The sequence below is a fragment of the Malurus melanocephalus genome, unplaced genomic scaffold, assembly GCF_030028575.1.
Source record: "Malurus melanocephalus ecotype Western Australia unplaced genomic scaffold, MMel_1.1 scaffold_750, whole genome shotgun sequence".
Lineage (NCBI taxonomy): Eukaryota > Metazoa > Chordata > Aves > Passeriformes > Maluridae > Malurus > Malurus melanocephalus.
The window spans coordinates 86,816-102,175 of NW_026623982.1; the positions used below are offsets into that span (position 1 = coordinate 86,816).

The window sequence follows — 15,360 nt, forward strand, 5'->3', positions numbered from 1 at the left end:
CCAAGCTGCTTCAGAGGTGATTGGCACTGAAGCCCAATTCCTCCAGGCACCCTGACTACTGGTGATGGGGTGGATGTTCAAAGCTAAGGTCCCTTCTACCCACCATGCTACTGATGCTACCTGAAGCAAATGGTGTCTCTCATTACTCAGCGTGCCCATATAGGAAACCCAAATTGATCTGGTATCCTGGAAATAATTACAAATTGGCCTGAAGGTGAAGAATTTGGTCTTGCTGATGAGGAGAAACATGAGCAAATGACATGTGCTGAGGAAACCCCACTCTACAATCAACTGCCCACAGAGGATAAACACTACGCTGTCTTCACTGCTGGTTCCTGTCGCATTGTAGGGATGAACCGAAAGTAGAAAGCAGCCATATGGAGCCCCAAAYGACAGGTTGCACAGGCCACAGAAGGAGAAGGTGGATCAAGTCAATTCACTGAAGTCAAAACCRTCCAGCTGGCCCTGGACATTGCTGAGAGGGAAAAGTGGCCAAAGCTCTACCTTTACACCGATTCATGGATGGTGGCCAATGCTCTGTGGGRGTGGCTGGACAGATGGAAAAAGGCCAATTGGCTGCGTAGGGGAAAACCAATCTGGGCTGTTGAAGAGTGGAAAGACATTGCTGCCCGGGTGGAGAAGTTACCTGTGAAAGTCCACCATGTAGATGCCCATGTCCYCAAGAGCCAGACTAATGAGGAACACCGAAACAACGAGCAGGTAGATTGGGCTGCAAAGATAGAGTTGTCCCAGATCGACCTAGATGGGCTGCACAAAGGGGAGCTGTTTATAACTTGATAGGCTCACGATGCCCTAGGCCACCAGGGCAGAGATGCCACTTATAAGAGGGCATGAGACCGAGGGGTGGATCTAACCATGGACAGTATCTCCCAGGTTATCCATGACTGTGAGACATGCGCTKCCATCAAGCAAGCCAAGCAGGTGAAGCCCCTGTGGTATGGAGGAAGGTGGGACAAGTACAAGTAYGGAGAGGCCTGGCAGGTTGATTACATCACACTGCCCCAGACCTGTCATGGCAAGCACTATGTACTCACAATGGTAGAAGCCACCACTGGATGGTTGGAGACCTACCCTGTGCCTCACACCACTGCCCGTAGCACCATCCTGGGCCTTGAGACACAGGTCCTTTGGAGGCATGGTACCCCAGAGAGAATTGAGTCCGACAACAGGCCTCATTTCAAGAGCAGCCTTATAAACACCTGGGCTAGGGAACATGGCATTGAGTGGGTGCACCATATCCCTTACCATGCACCTGCTGCTGGCAAAGTGGAACAGTGCAACGGTCTCCTGAAAACCCACTTGAAGGCACTGGGCGGGGGTACTTTCAGGAACTGGGAACAGCATCTAGCAAAGGCTACCTGGATAGTAAACACCTGAGACTCTACCAACCRAGCAGGCCCTGCCCARTCTGAACCCCTGCATACAGTAGATGGAGACAGGGTCCCAGCAGTACATCTCAGAGGTCTTTTAGGAAAGAATGTGTGGATTAATTCTGCCTCGAGCAAAGACAAACCCATCCGTGGGGTTGCCTTTGCTCAGGAACCAGGTTGGACATRGTGGATAATGMAGGAGGATGGAGAAATTYGTATATCTCAGGGGGATTTGATTTTGAGTGAAAACTGCTTGTAATGTTGGGATGCCTATGATTACTGCTTGCTGAATGTCACTGCCACTAATTTGTATATATGTATATATGTATATATGTATATATGCGTATATGTATATATGCGTATATGTATATATGTATATATGTATATATGTATATATGTATATATATGTATATATGTGTATATGTATATATGTATATATGTATATATGTATATATGTGTATATGTGTGTATGTGTATATGTATATATATTTGTGTGTCTTTAGAGTTAGAATGTATTAGTTTGGGCTTCAAGCCGATAAATATGGAATGAGGGGTGGAATATCTTGGGTTGATGTTGTGCCAATCCTGTATTCCTATATTGCGTCTGCTTGTATGCCCAAAAGGTGCCTGTGCCTTTTACCCCAACCCAGAAGAAGGGGCAAAGGCAGCACGGGCAGTTTAAAAGCCAAGACTGCTGCGCAGCCGTTTGCTTTTGGAGCTCAGCTCCTGGCCTTTTGAGCTCAGCTTGGTGCCGCGGGAGGTYCTGCTTGCTGTGTGCAGCGGCATTACATTGTTGSCATTTAGCTAGCTCRGGTTTGTTAGCTTGGGCAGACAGCTCTCCTTGGACCGCCACCYTTTTCTCCGACCCGTGTGAATTTTTTCCTTCTGGAGCAATTCGGCGGCTGGCAGGGAGAAGCCGCGTGGCTCCRACTTATCCCAGACTCTGGAAGAAGCCAAGCTGGAGACAGAAAAACACACTGAACCCTCTGTTTCATCCACAGTGAGGACTACTATCAGGTTTTTTTCCACTGTTGCTGGAGCGGCCGCGTGGACTCTTTTTTTTTTGTTTCTTTTTCCCRGGGACAGGAGCCGCCATCTTTTTCTCCACACCACGTGGTCGCATGGCTGTGGGGGAGGCGGCAGCATGTGTTCCTGAATTTTAAGTATCTAACAGTTACTTTTTTATCTGTGTCCTGTCAGCACTGTATTTTATTAAAAAGCTACTTTTTTTTTTTTTTTYCTCTCTCTCTTCACTTTTGCCCGAACATCTATTTCATATTGGTGGGAAAAAATTATCAAATTTTTCACTTAAGAGGAAACATTTACTCTGTAATATTTTTCTCTGAAAACATTGTCTCAAACCAAGACACTTGACTTCCACTGCAGGTTTGTCAAATCACTGCTGTTGACTTGTGCTATTAGAAAATAGTCATGACGCATATCATGGAATCCTATATTGTGCTTAGAACCTTAAACCTTACYTTGCTCTACCTCCCTGCCWTGATCAGGGACACCTTCCACTCTCTCAGATTGCTCCAAGCCCTATCCAGCCCAGCCATGACACTTYCAAAGATCCAGGGGCAGCCACAGCTTCACTGGGCAACCTGTGCCAGGGCCTCCCCATGCTCGAAGCTGGTTTAATAGGGAACACAGCACCAGACAGAGAAAGAAGTGCTCTGTGCTCCATCAGTGACTCTAGAACATATCCCGCTTGCCACTTTTAGTTTCAGCTCAGCTCTCTCTGCAATGTCAGTAATCATGTTACCTGGTGAGGGTGATTGTTCCCTCCATTATGGAGTGCTCTCAGCCACCTTTACCGGCTGCCTTGGCTGCAGTAGCTTCTTTTCTGGATGCCACATTTCACTTTGTATGATTTTTACGTATAGAGGATGGTGCTGTTGCATCTCCCAGGTTCACCAYTTTTTCTCATCATTTAGTAGCTTGTGAACTAGAAAAATGGATGTGGTCACTGCCTGAAAAGGGACAAAGCTCTGGACCACAGGAAAGCACTGCTTAAAAAAMCAGATTTCTAACCTTACTACTCAGTTTTGAATAAACAGTCTTAGACTTCTTGAGAACAGCACATAGTACTAAGTCCTACATACCAGTGCATGAAGGGAGATTTCAGGTAGCCATGTTTTTACAAAATGTAAAAGTGCCAGATGTTTTCATTTAGATGAGGATTTTTCTCCAGTTACATTGTTTATCGAGAGGCATGGTGTTTATACATGTTGGTGTAATCCTCGTTACATATCGTGAACCATGCTTATGACTAATTTATTCTGTGATGATTTGGACATATCTGTCAGGGAAATATATTTAGAATTAGAATTTTCCTTATGTATATATAGCGCAAGAAAGATAAAGTTGTTGCAGGGAGATGACTGGCTATACTGTGTGCTTGCATTTACTTTCACTTTTCACAAAAAATCRACAAAAATCTTGCCCTTGTAAGCAATGCTTTGCATTGTTTTCTTGTAGATCCATGCTGTTTACATGTGCTTCCATACCATCTGGGAGGGCAGGCCACAACTCTTCTTTCCTAAAGGCATTGGATTGATTTCTTTTTTGTTACTGTTTTTAAACTATGTCATAATGTAGATTTATCAGAGGAGGAGCCTTGCAGCAATACAGCTCCTTTTCCTGGCGCATGTAGAGCCTGGGAGATGTGAGTACCTTCATTCACTGAGTGACAATTCATAAGCAAAAGAATAAGAATGCAAAATTAGTGTTCCTGTAGGTGTTCATCTTCAGAGGCAAAGCAGCAGCACTGAGATGGTCCGAGCTCTGGCTCCCCTGGGAGGAGAAAAGGACAAAGAGGTCCTGGCACCCTTGGGAGAGYACTGAAGTGGCTGTTTGTCCCCTATCATCTTTCTTTTGCCTAGGCAAAGCTCGAAGCCAGTTCTCCTGCTTCTGGCATACAASAGTAAGCGGGTTATTTTCTGCTAAGGCTTGGTGAAACAGTGCCCAGCTGGGCATGTTTCATGTGAGGGCTACCAGGGTGCTTTAATGCCCCTTCCCAAGAAAGCCTGGCCCTTATCCTGCTCTGCAAACACGTGTCTCCATAGCTGAGAGCACAGGGGAATCCTAGGTGTGTACAGCCCCTAGGTCAGTCTGTCACGCTGGAAAGTGAACTCCTGGTTACACAGAATTGTTTGCTGCTGGCAGTGAGAAGTAAAAGCAAGCACTGTGCTGAGTTGAGTAGCATCCTCTGGGGAATCAACAGATTTCCCTGAGAGCACAGGTAGTACAGTGTCTAGGTGAACATTTCCAGTGGAGCTTCAGGCTCTATCAAAATATGTTTTTTTTCCAGATTAAGTATTGACCACAAAGAGATAATTTTTCAGTTTCTTCTTCCTGCATAAATACTTTCCTTGTGCTTGCTGTGTGAAAGCATGTGGCCCTGCAGCCTCGCTCTGACAATGCCAAGTGTTCAGAGAAAGGGAGATAAATGTCACAGAGCTTCAAAACAATCACAGGCAATTACTGGGCTTCCCAAACTTCACCAGGATTTTCTGAATAATTTCATTGACACTGCTACTTTTGCCCCTTGAGGTTACCTCTCTAGTTACAAGCTCCACACATCACAGKTTCAGGGCTTTTAGGACACCAGCTTTCTACTTGCTGTCTACACATATGGGCTTTTGGAAATTGGCCCCGAAAAGATCAGAATGCTACTCGAAAGCATTTGCATCAAAGAACATCTACAAAACTGTGAGGACAATCCCATGCTTGAAGCATTGGTGATAATCCACCTGAATCCAGGCTGGAAYCAACTCCCAAGTACACTGGACTAGGGGTTCCTTGGAGAAAATGAGACCATCCAGGCTTTGGGGAAATTTTAATGTTTGATACCTGTATCAAATGCTTTCTCTCCTCGCTTCAGATACTGTGATGGAGTTTAAAAAGCTGACGTTGGGGTTAGGACCCTGTKTAGAGGGAAGCTTCCTAAAAGATAGGACTGTGCTTTCCCTCACTCTCTGTTGCACTTCTGTCATTGTGCTACTCACGCTCCCTTCCTCTTACACTTGTGAATGCTGTTGTTCAGGGACCACTGTTGTCCTGATTAGCTGCAGTTAGAAATGACTGTCCAGCTAGTTACTAGTGCTCTRCAAAAGTATTGCATTTTTCTGAAGTTGTCCTGGGCAGCAAAACAAATTTATCTACTGTTTCCATATATTAGAAATAAAAAAMCAGCCTTGTTTGGGATATCACTCATTAACTGCAGCATATATTCTTTGAAGTTAATCATATTTGCAGATGTTACGCAAGCTGCTCTCTCCTAACCTGCAGCAGAGCAATGTCACTGTGCCTGCATCATACATGAATGAAATGTCTATAGATTGTTGTCCTGCAGATGAGAGCAAATGAAGCTACTCTAGAGACAACCATTTAACATAACTTAGGGCTCCTTCTTGTCCATTTTGAGGCTTTTTGAAGAGCTCCAGGCATGGCCACATTTGTCTCATATCAGGTTTTCTGCTGCCTCCCCCTCTCCCCCTTCTCTCCTTCCCTACTCTTCCTCTTTCCCTCTCTTAATTTCTCCATCTCTCCCTCTTCCCCCTTCTTCACTCCTCCCTCTGCCTTCATTCAGGCCCTTCTAGTAGCAACTAGCTGTGGCAAGCTGTTATTTATATTAGTTTGTTGAAGGTATTTTTGCCACTTCTTTGTGGAATAGAGCTTAGGTGAAGTAGTGGGTTATACGGAACTCTATTACAGATCAAAACTTAATTAACTTCTTCGATTTAAACAATTGCTGAATTGTTTAAACTCAGTTAAACTCAGTTCCTGAGTAGTGTTCATCTCCTTCAAGGTGCATCCTTCAATTTCCCTTTAGTTTAGCAGCTACATTGTGCATCTCTCCTGAAATCATGTTYAGCTCATCTTTCTTTTTCCCACCCCACTAAGCTTTTATTAATTGTTTGGTTGTCTTGCAGGAGCCAAGAACTATGCCCATTGCTTTTGATTAAGAATTACACTTTCTCAGTTATTTCCATACACTTCTTCTAAAGATTACAGAGAGATTTTGCAGCAGCCATTAATTCTTCTTAGACCATCCTCCATGTTTTACAGAATTATTTCTGAGAGATGACTGTGCTTCAGTTAGTGTTGTTGCACCCTTTTACTAATTTTTGTGCTGAAATATAGACTAATGTAAAATATAATGATAGCTGTTCCAGCGATGCTACTTYTGACTAGGCAGGGCCTTGCTCTATGGATCCTGATTGCCTGCACTGTTTTWAAGACTAGATGTTACATTAATCACTAAAAGGTGATTGCAAATAATTTCAAAGTTATAAACCATTGATCAATAAAGGTGAGAGAAAATGCAGGGGCCTTCACAGAATAAGTAATGCCTTCATTACTGTGAACAAGTTCAATACAAGCAATGAATCAATGTCTTCACTTGCCAGCAATGTAATTGCAATATTTAATAACATACTGTCCCACATAATCTAGTGAGGGCCAAACTGATATTTCTTTCATGTGGTGTCTGAAAGATGACTGTTGTACCCCCAATGAACTGTTAGATATTTTCTGCAGAAGAGAATATGAAATAATAATGAGAGGGTCAAACACTGGTCTTTCCCCAGGCACGTGTCCAGCTTGCTTTGGTCTGTAGCCTACCTGCCAACACCTCTCCGCATGCCAAAACCCTGGGCTGGTGAGAGAGAGCCCTACAGAATGTAATACAGAATAGCAGCCCTGAGCCACCAAGACCAACAGCAAGATAAGTGCATTGTATATCACCAAAAGGATTGAATACAATAACTGGAAAGTTAAAATACATGGCAATTATTTAGAAAGGAAAAAKATTGTACTGGGGGATACCTACTAGATTGCACATAAACCTCCTTCTGTGCAGTATCATTCTCTCAAATTCTTCTGACCAAAGRTCTCAGGTAATCTCAGTATCTTTTMCCAGATTGTTTTTTCCATGCCCATTTTCCCTATAGCACCCACACTCTGCGCACAGGGAGAGCCAAGCCACCCTCACAGGCCACAGGTGGGAGCCTCTCTCGTCTGGCCTGTCTGGGAGAAGGGTGCTTGACAGGCACCAATCCATAATCTCAGTCCTTCACCTCAGCAAGCCTCCCATCACAGAGTGTATACATCCATTTCTCAGGTGTGAATGATTTTGAGGGGACCTTTTCTTCCTCCCTTCCCTCTCCAGAACTCCTTGTATGTCCTTTTTCAGAAAYGCTGCAAAAGGAGTTTCTTTGGTCTACATTGTCCCAATTCCAACTGCAAAAATGCCTTCAGTTAGTTAATCAGTGAAAGGAAACTTTTGCTCTCGAAACTCATCAAGTAGATTCTATGATTCTCTTTTTTTCAGTGCCTCCTTTCTGAACTATACATTGCAGTAAAAAACCCAAACCAGAACCTTCCTGGATTATTTTCTGAGTCTACCATTACACTATAAAGTATCTCAATCAATTTCAGCTTCATAGCATTTTTTCCTTTATTAAGATAAAAAAGTCATTGGAAGTCTGATTGAGAAAATATCTATGCAAGGGTTTCAGAAAACATTTTTGTCTAAGGTCTATGTACTATTGAATGCCATTGTTATAAACACATATGATAGTGTTGGCTTTCACAGATATTGAGTGCTATGTGCACAACRTTGCCTTTTTTGCATAAATACCTTAGTTATGCAGACACAGTGGTGAAATAATCACTGGTGGTTTTGGTTTTTCTTCTGTAACTCAGATACAGTTATAATACAGCTGATGTTTTAGAGTACTTGTGGTTAACTTACGATAACTGAAGTGTTATGGCTTGTGACTTAAACAGTCCCATGAAGGATTTTTTTTACACATTATAGCAAAACTATACAAAAGCTGCAGGGAGAGCCACTAAGTCTCTGAACGGGGCCCTGGCTGCAGCTGCACTGACCAAAAAGATAAGATAAAGAGAAAAGAATGCATGAGAAAAGGATCCCAGCTCAACACCTATGGGATAGTAGCCATAGCCTCAAGGCTATGGGCTACAAATCAGCACAAACCCTGACATCCAAGAATAAGGAGGAGAGGCTTTAGAATGTGTAGTGGAGAGGCCATCTGGTCAGAGAAGCTCATTGAACATCCATCCTCTGCTGYRCAAAGGAGCCTGGCTGGTGGGAGCCCCARCCTTCRGATGGGATTATCTGCATTGAAAGGCCAGGGGTGTTGTGACCCTTTAGGGGCCCCTGCTACRGACACTTCCCTGTCAACAAAAACCATCTGCTAAAGCTACAGAATAGGGATCACATGTATGCAACCCCAGGAGCATAAACATCATCACTGCTCATGCTCTCAAAAAATGGATCTGTGTTAAACAGTTCCTAGAAAAGTTTCAATATGCATAAATGCCTGTAAATAGGCATTAAGCTGATGCAATGCAAAATGTATATTTAAAGAAGTCTCTGTCAATACCAGGTGTGCTTTTGGCAAATCGCCAAGCACCCAGTGCCCCCTCAGGCACCGTATCCTTTTGTTTTCTGTTCCCTATTGTCATTTATTAAACTTGTAAATTTTCACAGGAGAGTGAACTTCGTTTTTCACACCATCAAGTTAAAAAAAAAAAAAAAAAATCCCTCAAAAATTGTCATGCCTGATGTGAAAATTTTGCAAAACTAGACACCTTTTATGAAGGTTAAACATTCCTTATGTTTTTACTTTGGATTCTTTTTCTTCAAGGGAATGTAACACACGTTAGCCACACTAATCTCCTTTCACTGTCTCATCCCTCTGGATACATTCAAGCTTACAGTGATTATTGATTAAAACRCTTTAAAATCTAATCAGTCTCAAGGAGACATGTAGTTAAAGTTTTGCAATGTGGGGTAGTGGAATGGAGCAATACAAAAAAAAATTCATCCCACTAACTCTTGCTGCTGGTGGTAAACAGATCAATACAGTCGTTAGGATGAATAAAGAAAAAAAAATCGTGTAATAAATGCATTAGACATCATTAGACCCCATCAGCAAAGACCTGAGTGTCTTCTAGGATGACTTCTCTTTATCAACTGATTTGAAGCCTGAATTTAAAAAAAAATCCCTTACTAAATACAGGAAAATTAATGCAGAGCTCTGAAGCATTTTGCTCAAGCTGGGCTCTCTAGGGTCACAAACTGTCCTGTTGGGCTCTGGATTTCTAGGATTTCTCCTGCTTTATTGTTGTTGTGCACGGTGGGATCGCCGTGAGGATGGTGCAGTTAAGGTTTCCTGTCCYGGTCCTGTTTCCCAGAACAGGGTGAGGTGCTGTGCCCAAGCTGAAGGCTGCAAAGGTGCTGTGTGCAGGCACGGAGCAGCTGCAGGGCCCCGCTGGCAGGCCAGGGCCCTAGGCTCTGCTGTAATGGGGGCTTCGCTTTTGGAGCTGGGCCGGGACAGGCAGCACATCTGATGAGAGGRTCCTGCTGCACAGTGTGGGCTGAGAAATCGGCCCAGCTCGAGCCTTGCCTGTCCCGCTGCAGCCGAGGCAGCGAGTGCATCCCCCTGCTCTGCAACTGGCAGGAACAGGGCAGAGCTGCTGAGCTCTGAGAGGCAGCTGTACTAGGGTCAGGGGCCAAAGGGGCGTGGAAAAATACCTGGGCATGCCTGCTATAGTAAAGGACTTCTTGAGGCTTTAGATGGTAGTTTTATTTTCATATTATTTTGACTTTTAAGTCTTCACAGTCTGTCCTATAACTTTTAGCTCAGTTACATGTAGTCAGCTTGAATGCCAGTAGTTGCATGAGCTTCAGCATTGACATTTCTGCAGGAAACTTGTGTATTTCAAACTCTAAATTAATCCAGATTGGTAAACAAAGACTTAAATGAAATAGTAATTGGCCAGGAAGGTTGTATCTAAACAAACATGTCTTGAAGCACGGCAGATAGTTATTAGACCTTTTTTTTTCTAACTTCACATGATCTCTGGTGGTGGTTGTGCTTTGTGAGATAGAGAATGCGRTGTCCAGTCAAGTGTGAAAGCTTAGTGGTCATCTTGTTGTGTTCCCCATAACAGTCCTGAATTTTCTTTGTGTAAGGCTTTAAGACCTTCCTGGATCAGTGATTAGATGTGTGGTTCAGGCAGGGTCCAGGTCTGTCTGGAGGGCACAACGGTGGAGTTGTGGAAGCTGAGCTGTGTTGTGGGGCTAACAGCTGACTAGGCACTGTTGAGGTCATCCCTCCCTCGTAGGACTCCTCTTTCAGCACAGAAGTGTTTTGCTAGTCTGTGTCATAATTATGATTTCTTAAAACTACATTTGAGTGGTTTTCAGCTCTGACTGATGGGATAAAATACTCTGTACAATTTATTAGGCTGAGAAGCTGCAACCAGCCAGTGACCATAGCTAATAAAAGCAAAATGTATTTAAGGGAACAGTGAACTTTAAGTACAATTTGCAAGGGCCTTTAGRTGTCAGTGAATTGTAGCTGGGATTCTGCTGGGAGTTTTCTTGCTTTTTTTCTTGCTGTGATAAAGATAGGTTAGTGCRCAGTGGTGTGGTTTCACCATGAGAGAAGTAATGGTTGGTATCTCTTGGATTATATTCAAAGGCATTGAATAATGCTGAAGTGGATTTCCTATCCCTCGCTGGAACCYTGTGCTAGCTATGTTAGTGCTGACAAGCATCATGTGCCATCTGTCAGTGCTGGGGCCCAAACTGGCAGGGGATGCTTCTGATTACAACTGGTCCACACAAATGTCCTCCCTCTGCCCCCCAGCACAGAGCATGGTGTCCAGAATGTTTGACGTATAATATRCTACTCTGCAGAGATAGTTTCAGACAGATTCTCTTCATTGTCTTAAAGTTCTTGATGTTCTTCTTGAAAGAGCAGTAATATTATTTAACTGCTGTTTTCTGTTTATAAGGTACTGCTGTGTTATTAGGTCACGGAATTCAATAAGGAATAGAAAAAATTAAATTAGAACAAATGAAAAGTGTGCTTTGGAGGAAGGAAGTTCTAAATGCAAGGAGATGTTAGAACATACAGAACAGATTAACACTTAAGTGTGAAATAGGGCCTAAGTGGCTGATCTGAAACACTGTCAGCATGTCTGCAGAGCAAACAGAGGTTATTGTGTGTGCAGGCACAATCTTGTTAGCATGACTCCAGCAAGAGCAGACAGAAGGTGAGGTTTTGCAGCCCTGACACCATTGCTGTTACCATCCTCTYTGCTGCCAGACAAAAACTAGGGCAGGACTAGCTCCCCTGAGAGCAAACACTTTTGGCTGCTGTGCCATCCCYGCAGTGCCCTCTATCCACCTCCCACTCTTCTCCTCCTGAACCGGCAAGTTTACTCCACATGTGCAAGGGAGACCCTGCCAGCCRAGCTGGTGTGAGACCTGGATTCCATCTTATGTGGTTGTAGCCAGTAAGACCTCTTGTAAACCAACACTTTCTGTGCCAGTATGTCATCTCTGACCTGGCTGGGCCTTCTCTGTTCTTTGTTGTTCCCCAGTCATCTGACCTTTGTGACACCAAGTGACTCTAATGGAGAATGTGTCCCCAGGGAAGCAGTAATTCCTACATGGTGTGAGTTTAACAATCCCCTGGTCCCTTTCTCTTCTAATTGTTCATGTTATTGCAAACCAAAAAGGGAAAGTATACATCAGATGAAGAGCATTGGCTGGTCTGTCTCTGTACTTTGGGTCTATTCTGTGGAAACACAGAAGCTCCATGTCCCTCATTCAATAATAAGCAGCTGTTCCTGGAAGAACTAGACCTCCATGTACAGCTCGAACTCTGTTGAATATTTATCACTCACCTCTAAAACTCATACACCTTGCACAGCCACTTGGATGTTACTTTTATGTTGGTTACTACATTGTAGTTGGGGTTTCAATATTCAGAGCAGAGGCTGAGGAGAAAAGAGCAATTACTCCTGCTGCACACATTCCCTGAACGACCATGCTGAAGTGATGAATTTAAGCTTGTGGCATGTTCTTCATAGTAATATTAATGGCAGTGAGAAGCCACAGGCTAAGAGGAAACTTAAGGAATGCTCTTCTGCACTGGGTCAGCTGTTGTGGTACTTGTGTTGTGCTGTGATGCATTGCCAGGACTGGGGTGATTGAGATCCATTTCGGCCTTTGTGTCTGGRAGAACTGCTCTGTATGGGTGGGAAGATGTCCCCTTGCAGCTGCTGTCTTGAGTTAAAYTGTCTCTCCTAAAACTGTTGGGAGCTAGAGTGCTTCATGGAACCAGTGTGAAGGGGTCCAAAGAGGTTGTAAGAAGGCAGGGGTAGCAGGACAATGCGCTTGAGCAAGGGAACATTAACTTTCTCTATGGTTAGCAGCTGCRGCAGCGCTTTCCATGTTTGTGTTACTATTTGGCTCCAGTATTCAGAGCTCATTTAATTATACGTGAATTTGTCCTGTGGTCTGTGTATTGTGGCCTGATGTAGGTTTTCCTTGCATTTCCCATGTGTGAAGGTGGGCTGAGTTCGGTCATCATTTACAGGACCCAAGACTGCAATCAATGCTGCTTCCTTAGAAAGTTTCAGCTTTTTTTTTCTTCATTGCTGCTGATCAGATTGAAGCKGGTGGATCCCCTCATCCTGGTTCTGGAGCACTCATTAATTTGATGAAAAYTTGATTTCAAGACTTGTTCTCACATGACAAGGGATTAACTGGTGTTGACATCTCTCTTGCACCACTTACTTGAAGATTGTGAGTCCTTGCAGCAGGAAGAGATGAAGGTGGTGGTGCGGAGTCCTTTATGCAGTCCTTTAAGCATGCTGAAATATTGCTGAAGTGAAAAATTTCATATTTCTTTTTCCTCCTTTGGTTTTTTTTTGGTTTTTCTTTTTGTTTGTTTGTTTGTTTGTTTGTTTGTTTGTTTTTTGTTTGTTTTGCTGATGCTTTCTTTTGACAAAGGATTTAAATACTTGATTATTGTTTGAATGTGGAGAAGTTAGCATTGTTTCACCTGGAAAAGGCAGCACATGTTCCTGGAACAAAACTGAGACAACCAATTTGTACATATTTATACATTATTTCTGTGGGCCTGATMCCCCCACATGCACTGGCCACTCTCCTTTCTTGAGACGCATAAATTGCAGAAAAGGGCCCAAGTGAAGCCTTGTGTTGGCATTCCTTGTGTTTTCTGCCCCAAAACCTGCTTCTGTTAAAGCTTTGCAAAAGCACCAAAAGTACAAATATTAATAAGAAACCCACTTTTGAATATTATTGGGTTTTGGAGGGATTTTATCACTGCCCTCAGTCAACACTTGATTATTACAAATTGCTGTGGTTCAGCAGTCATCAGGAGTCATTCTGGTGCTGGGGACTTGCTATGGAATTGGAGCCACTGCTCTCATGGCTAATGCAGAAACAGGATTCTGCAAGTTTTGTATAGTTCCTATGCAACTGATAATGTAGGCAAACTGATAGRATCAGAAAAACAGCCTTTTTATTTGCTGAATCTTAGAGGAACTTGAGAGAAATTTCCATTACACCTTTCATAGGTTGGTCCCATATTGACTTTTTGACTTATTGACTCATCAGTTTTATTTAACTATAACAAAAATGTGCACAAAATACCTAAAAGCACTTTATTTTGCCTGCCTGAAATACAGGAAAAAAAAAAAGAGAAATAGGTTTTCATATTGGGAAAGGAAAATGAGAATAGYAATTAAAGGCTTCCAAGAAATGTTTTGGGCCTTAGGACCTGTTTGATACTCATTGTAGATCACTGCAGTTTGGTGGGTGCTGGGTACATTAGACTTCTTGCCTCGCACCTTTCTTTGGCACATGCATTCCTTTGCTATCCCCAGGAACAGCAATGCAGMCCTAGGACAGGCTCGCCTCTGGTCCTGCCATTCAGAATGAAAGTGCTGGGAGTAAAGGACAGATAAAATGTGTTTCTTCCTAGAAACAAATACTAAAGGGAAAGATTATAACTCTTCTTCCTTTTCCATTTTGAGATGGTGACACTGACAGTTGAACAAAGGRGAGAAGTAGCTCCCAAGTCCTGCAGACATTCCAGTTCATTAGTAAATAGATCAACCAGAGAAACCTGTAACCAGKAATGAATACTTGGAGATGAGAGGTGTTTGCTGCAGGGCCTGATCTTTGGAGCCAGGTGTGTGCAGACAGGAGAGAGCAGTGTTCAGTAGGATGCAGTGGGAAGTGTAACCCTTTGGATAGCCCACTGCTACGAYTGCTAATGTATGACTGCAAGATTTGGCTCAGTCACGCATAAGCAAACACGTTGTGGAAGAAGCAGGTTGGAAGCAAGCTCCTTGGAGAGGCRAGACAGATACACTGTCTCTTTGAAAATCCCTGTCAGGAAAATGGAGCTGCTCATTACAGTGAAGGTATCTGTAACTAGGAGGAAGAAGCAAAAGCCAACTGCTTTTTTTCTGTTATTTTCAGGTGGACTGATAGTGCTACCTCCTTGCACCATGGGAGGAATGAAGTAGTCTAGTGKGCATGCCTTGCTTCTTGTACCAGGTTTGTGTGTTAAAAAAAGCTGCCCACTGCTGTATTACTGCAGCCGCCACCACCAAACCTCTCCAACACCAAGGGAACAATAATGGCAGCAAGGTTTAGGGTGATGCAAGGGTTAGGCTGGTAGGCAGAGTCCCTGCCCTCCAAATAACACCCATGACTTGGTATGAACTAAAATCAGTAGGTGTGACTTTTGCAAACCAGCCTTAAACTCTTGCTTTAAACTGCTGAGCCTGTGGGGACGGCAGCCCAGAGAGACTCTCAGAGGGTTTTTGCTTGAGCATTTTTAAGCATGGTAGGATTTTAGGTCATATTATGGGCACAATCCCCCTCCACAAAGCTGTCTGGTGTTCAGTCTCTAGCATCTGTGAACAGGCTGTATCTGAAGATCTGAGATGGTCTTTACTGAACATATTCGCTACTGCCTTTCAGATTGCAAACCAGCTTGTCTTGCTCTCACTTCGGAGAAATTGTGCAAAAATTATCTGAATTAGAAGAAATGCATGTAATTGCCATTATGATAGATTTTCCTTTGACATATTCTTTTTT

The 15,360-nt window shown here is 43.3% G+C and overlaps 1 protein-coding gene across 1 annotated transcript in view; it reads left to right on the forward strand.

The window, feature by feature from the left end:
• Nucleotides 1-876: 876 nt before the first annotated feature.
• LOC130584705 (probable RNA-directed DNA polymerase from transposon BS) overlaps nt 877-15,360 on the forward strand; it is a 107,993-nt gene continuing 93,509 nt past the window's right edge. The window contains 1 exon segment of the mRNA XM_057384837.1: nt 877-1,386. Coding sequence (XP_057240820.1) covers nt 877-1,386 — 510 coding nt within the window.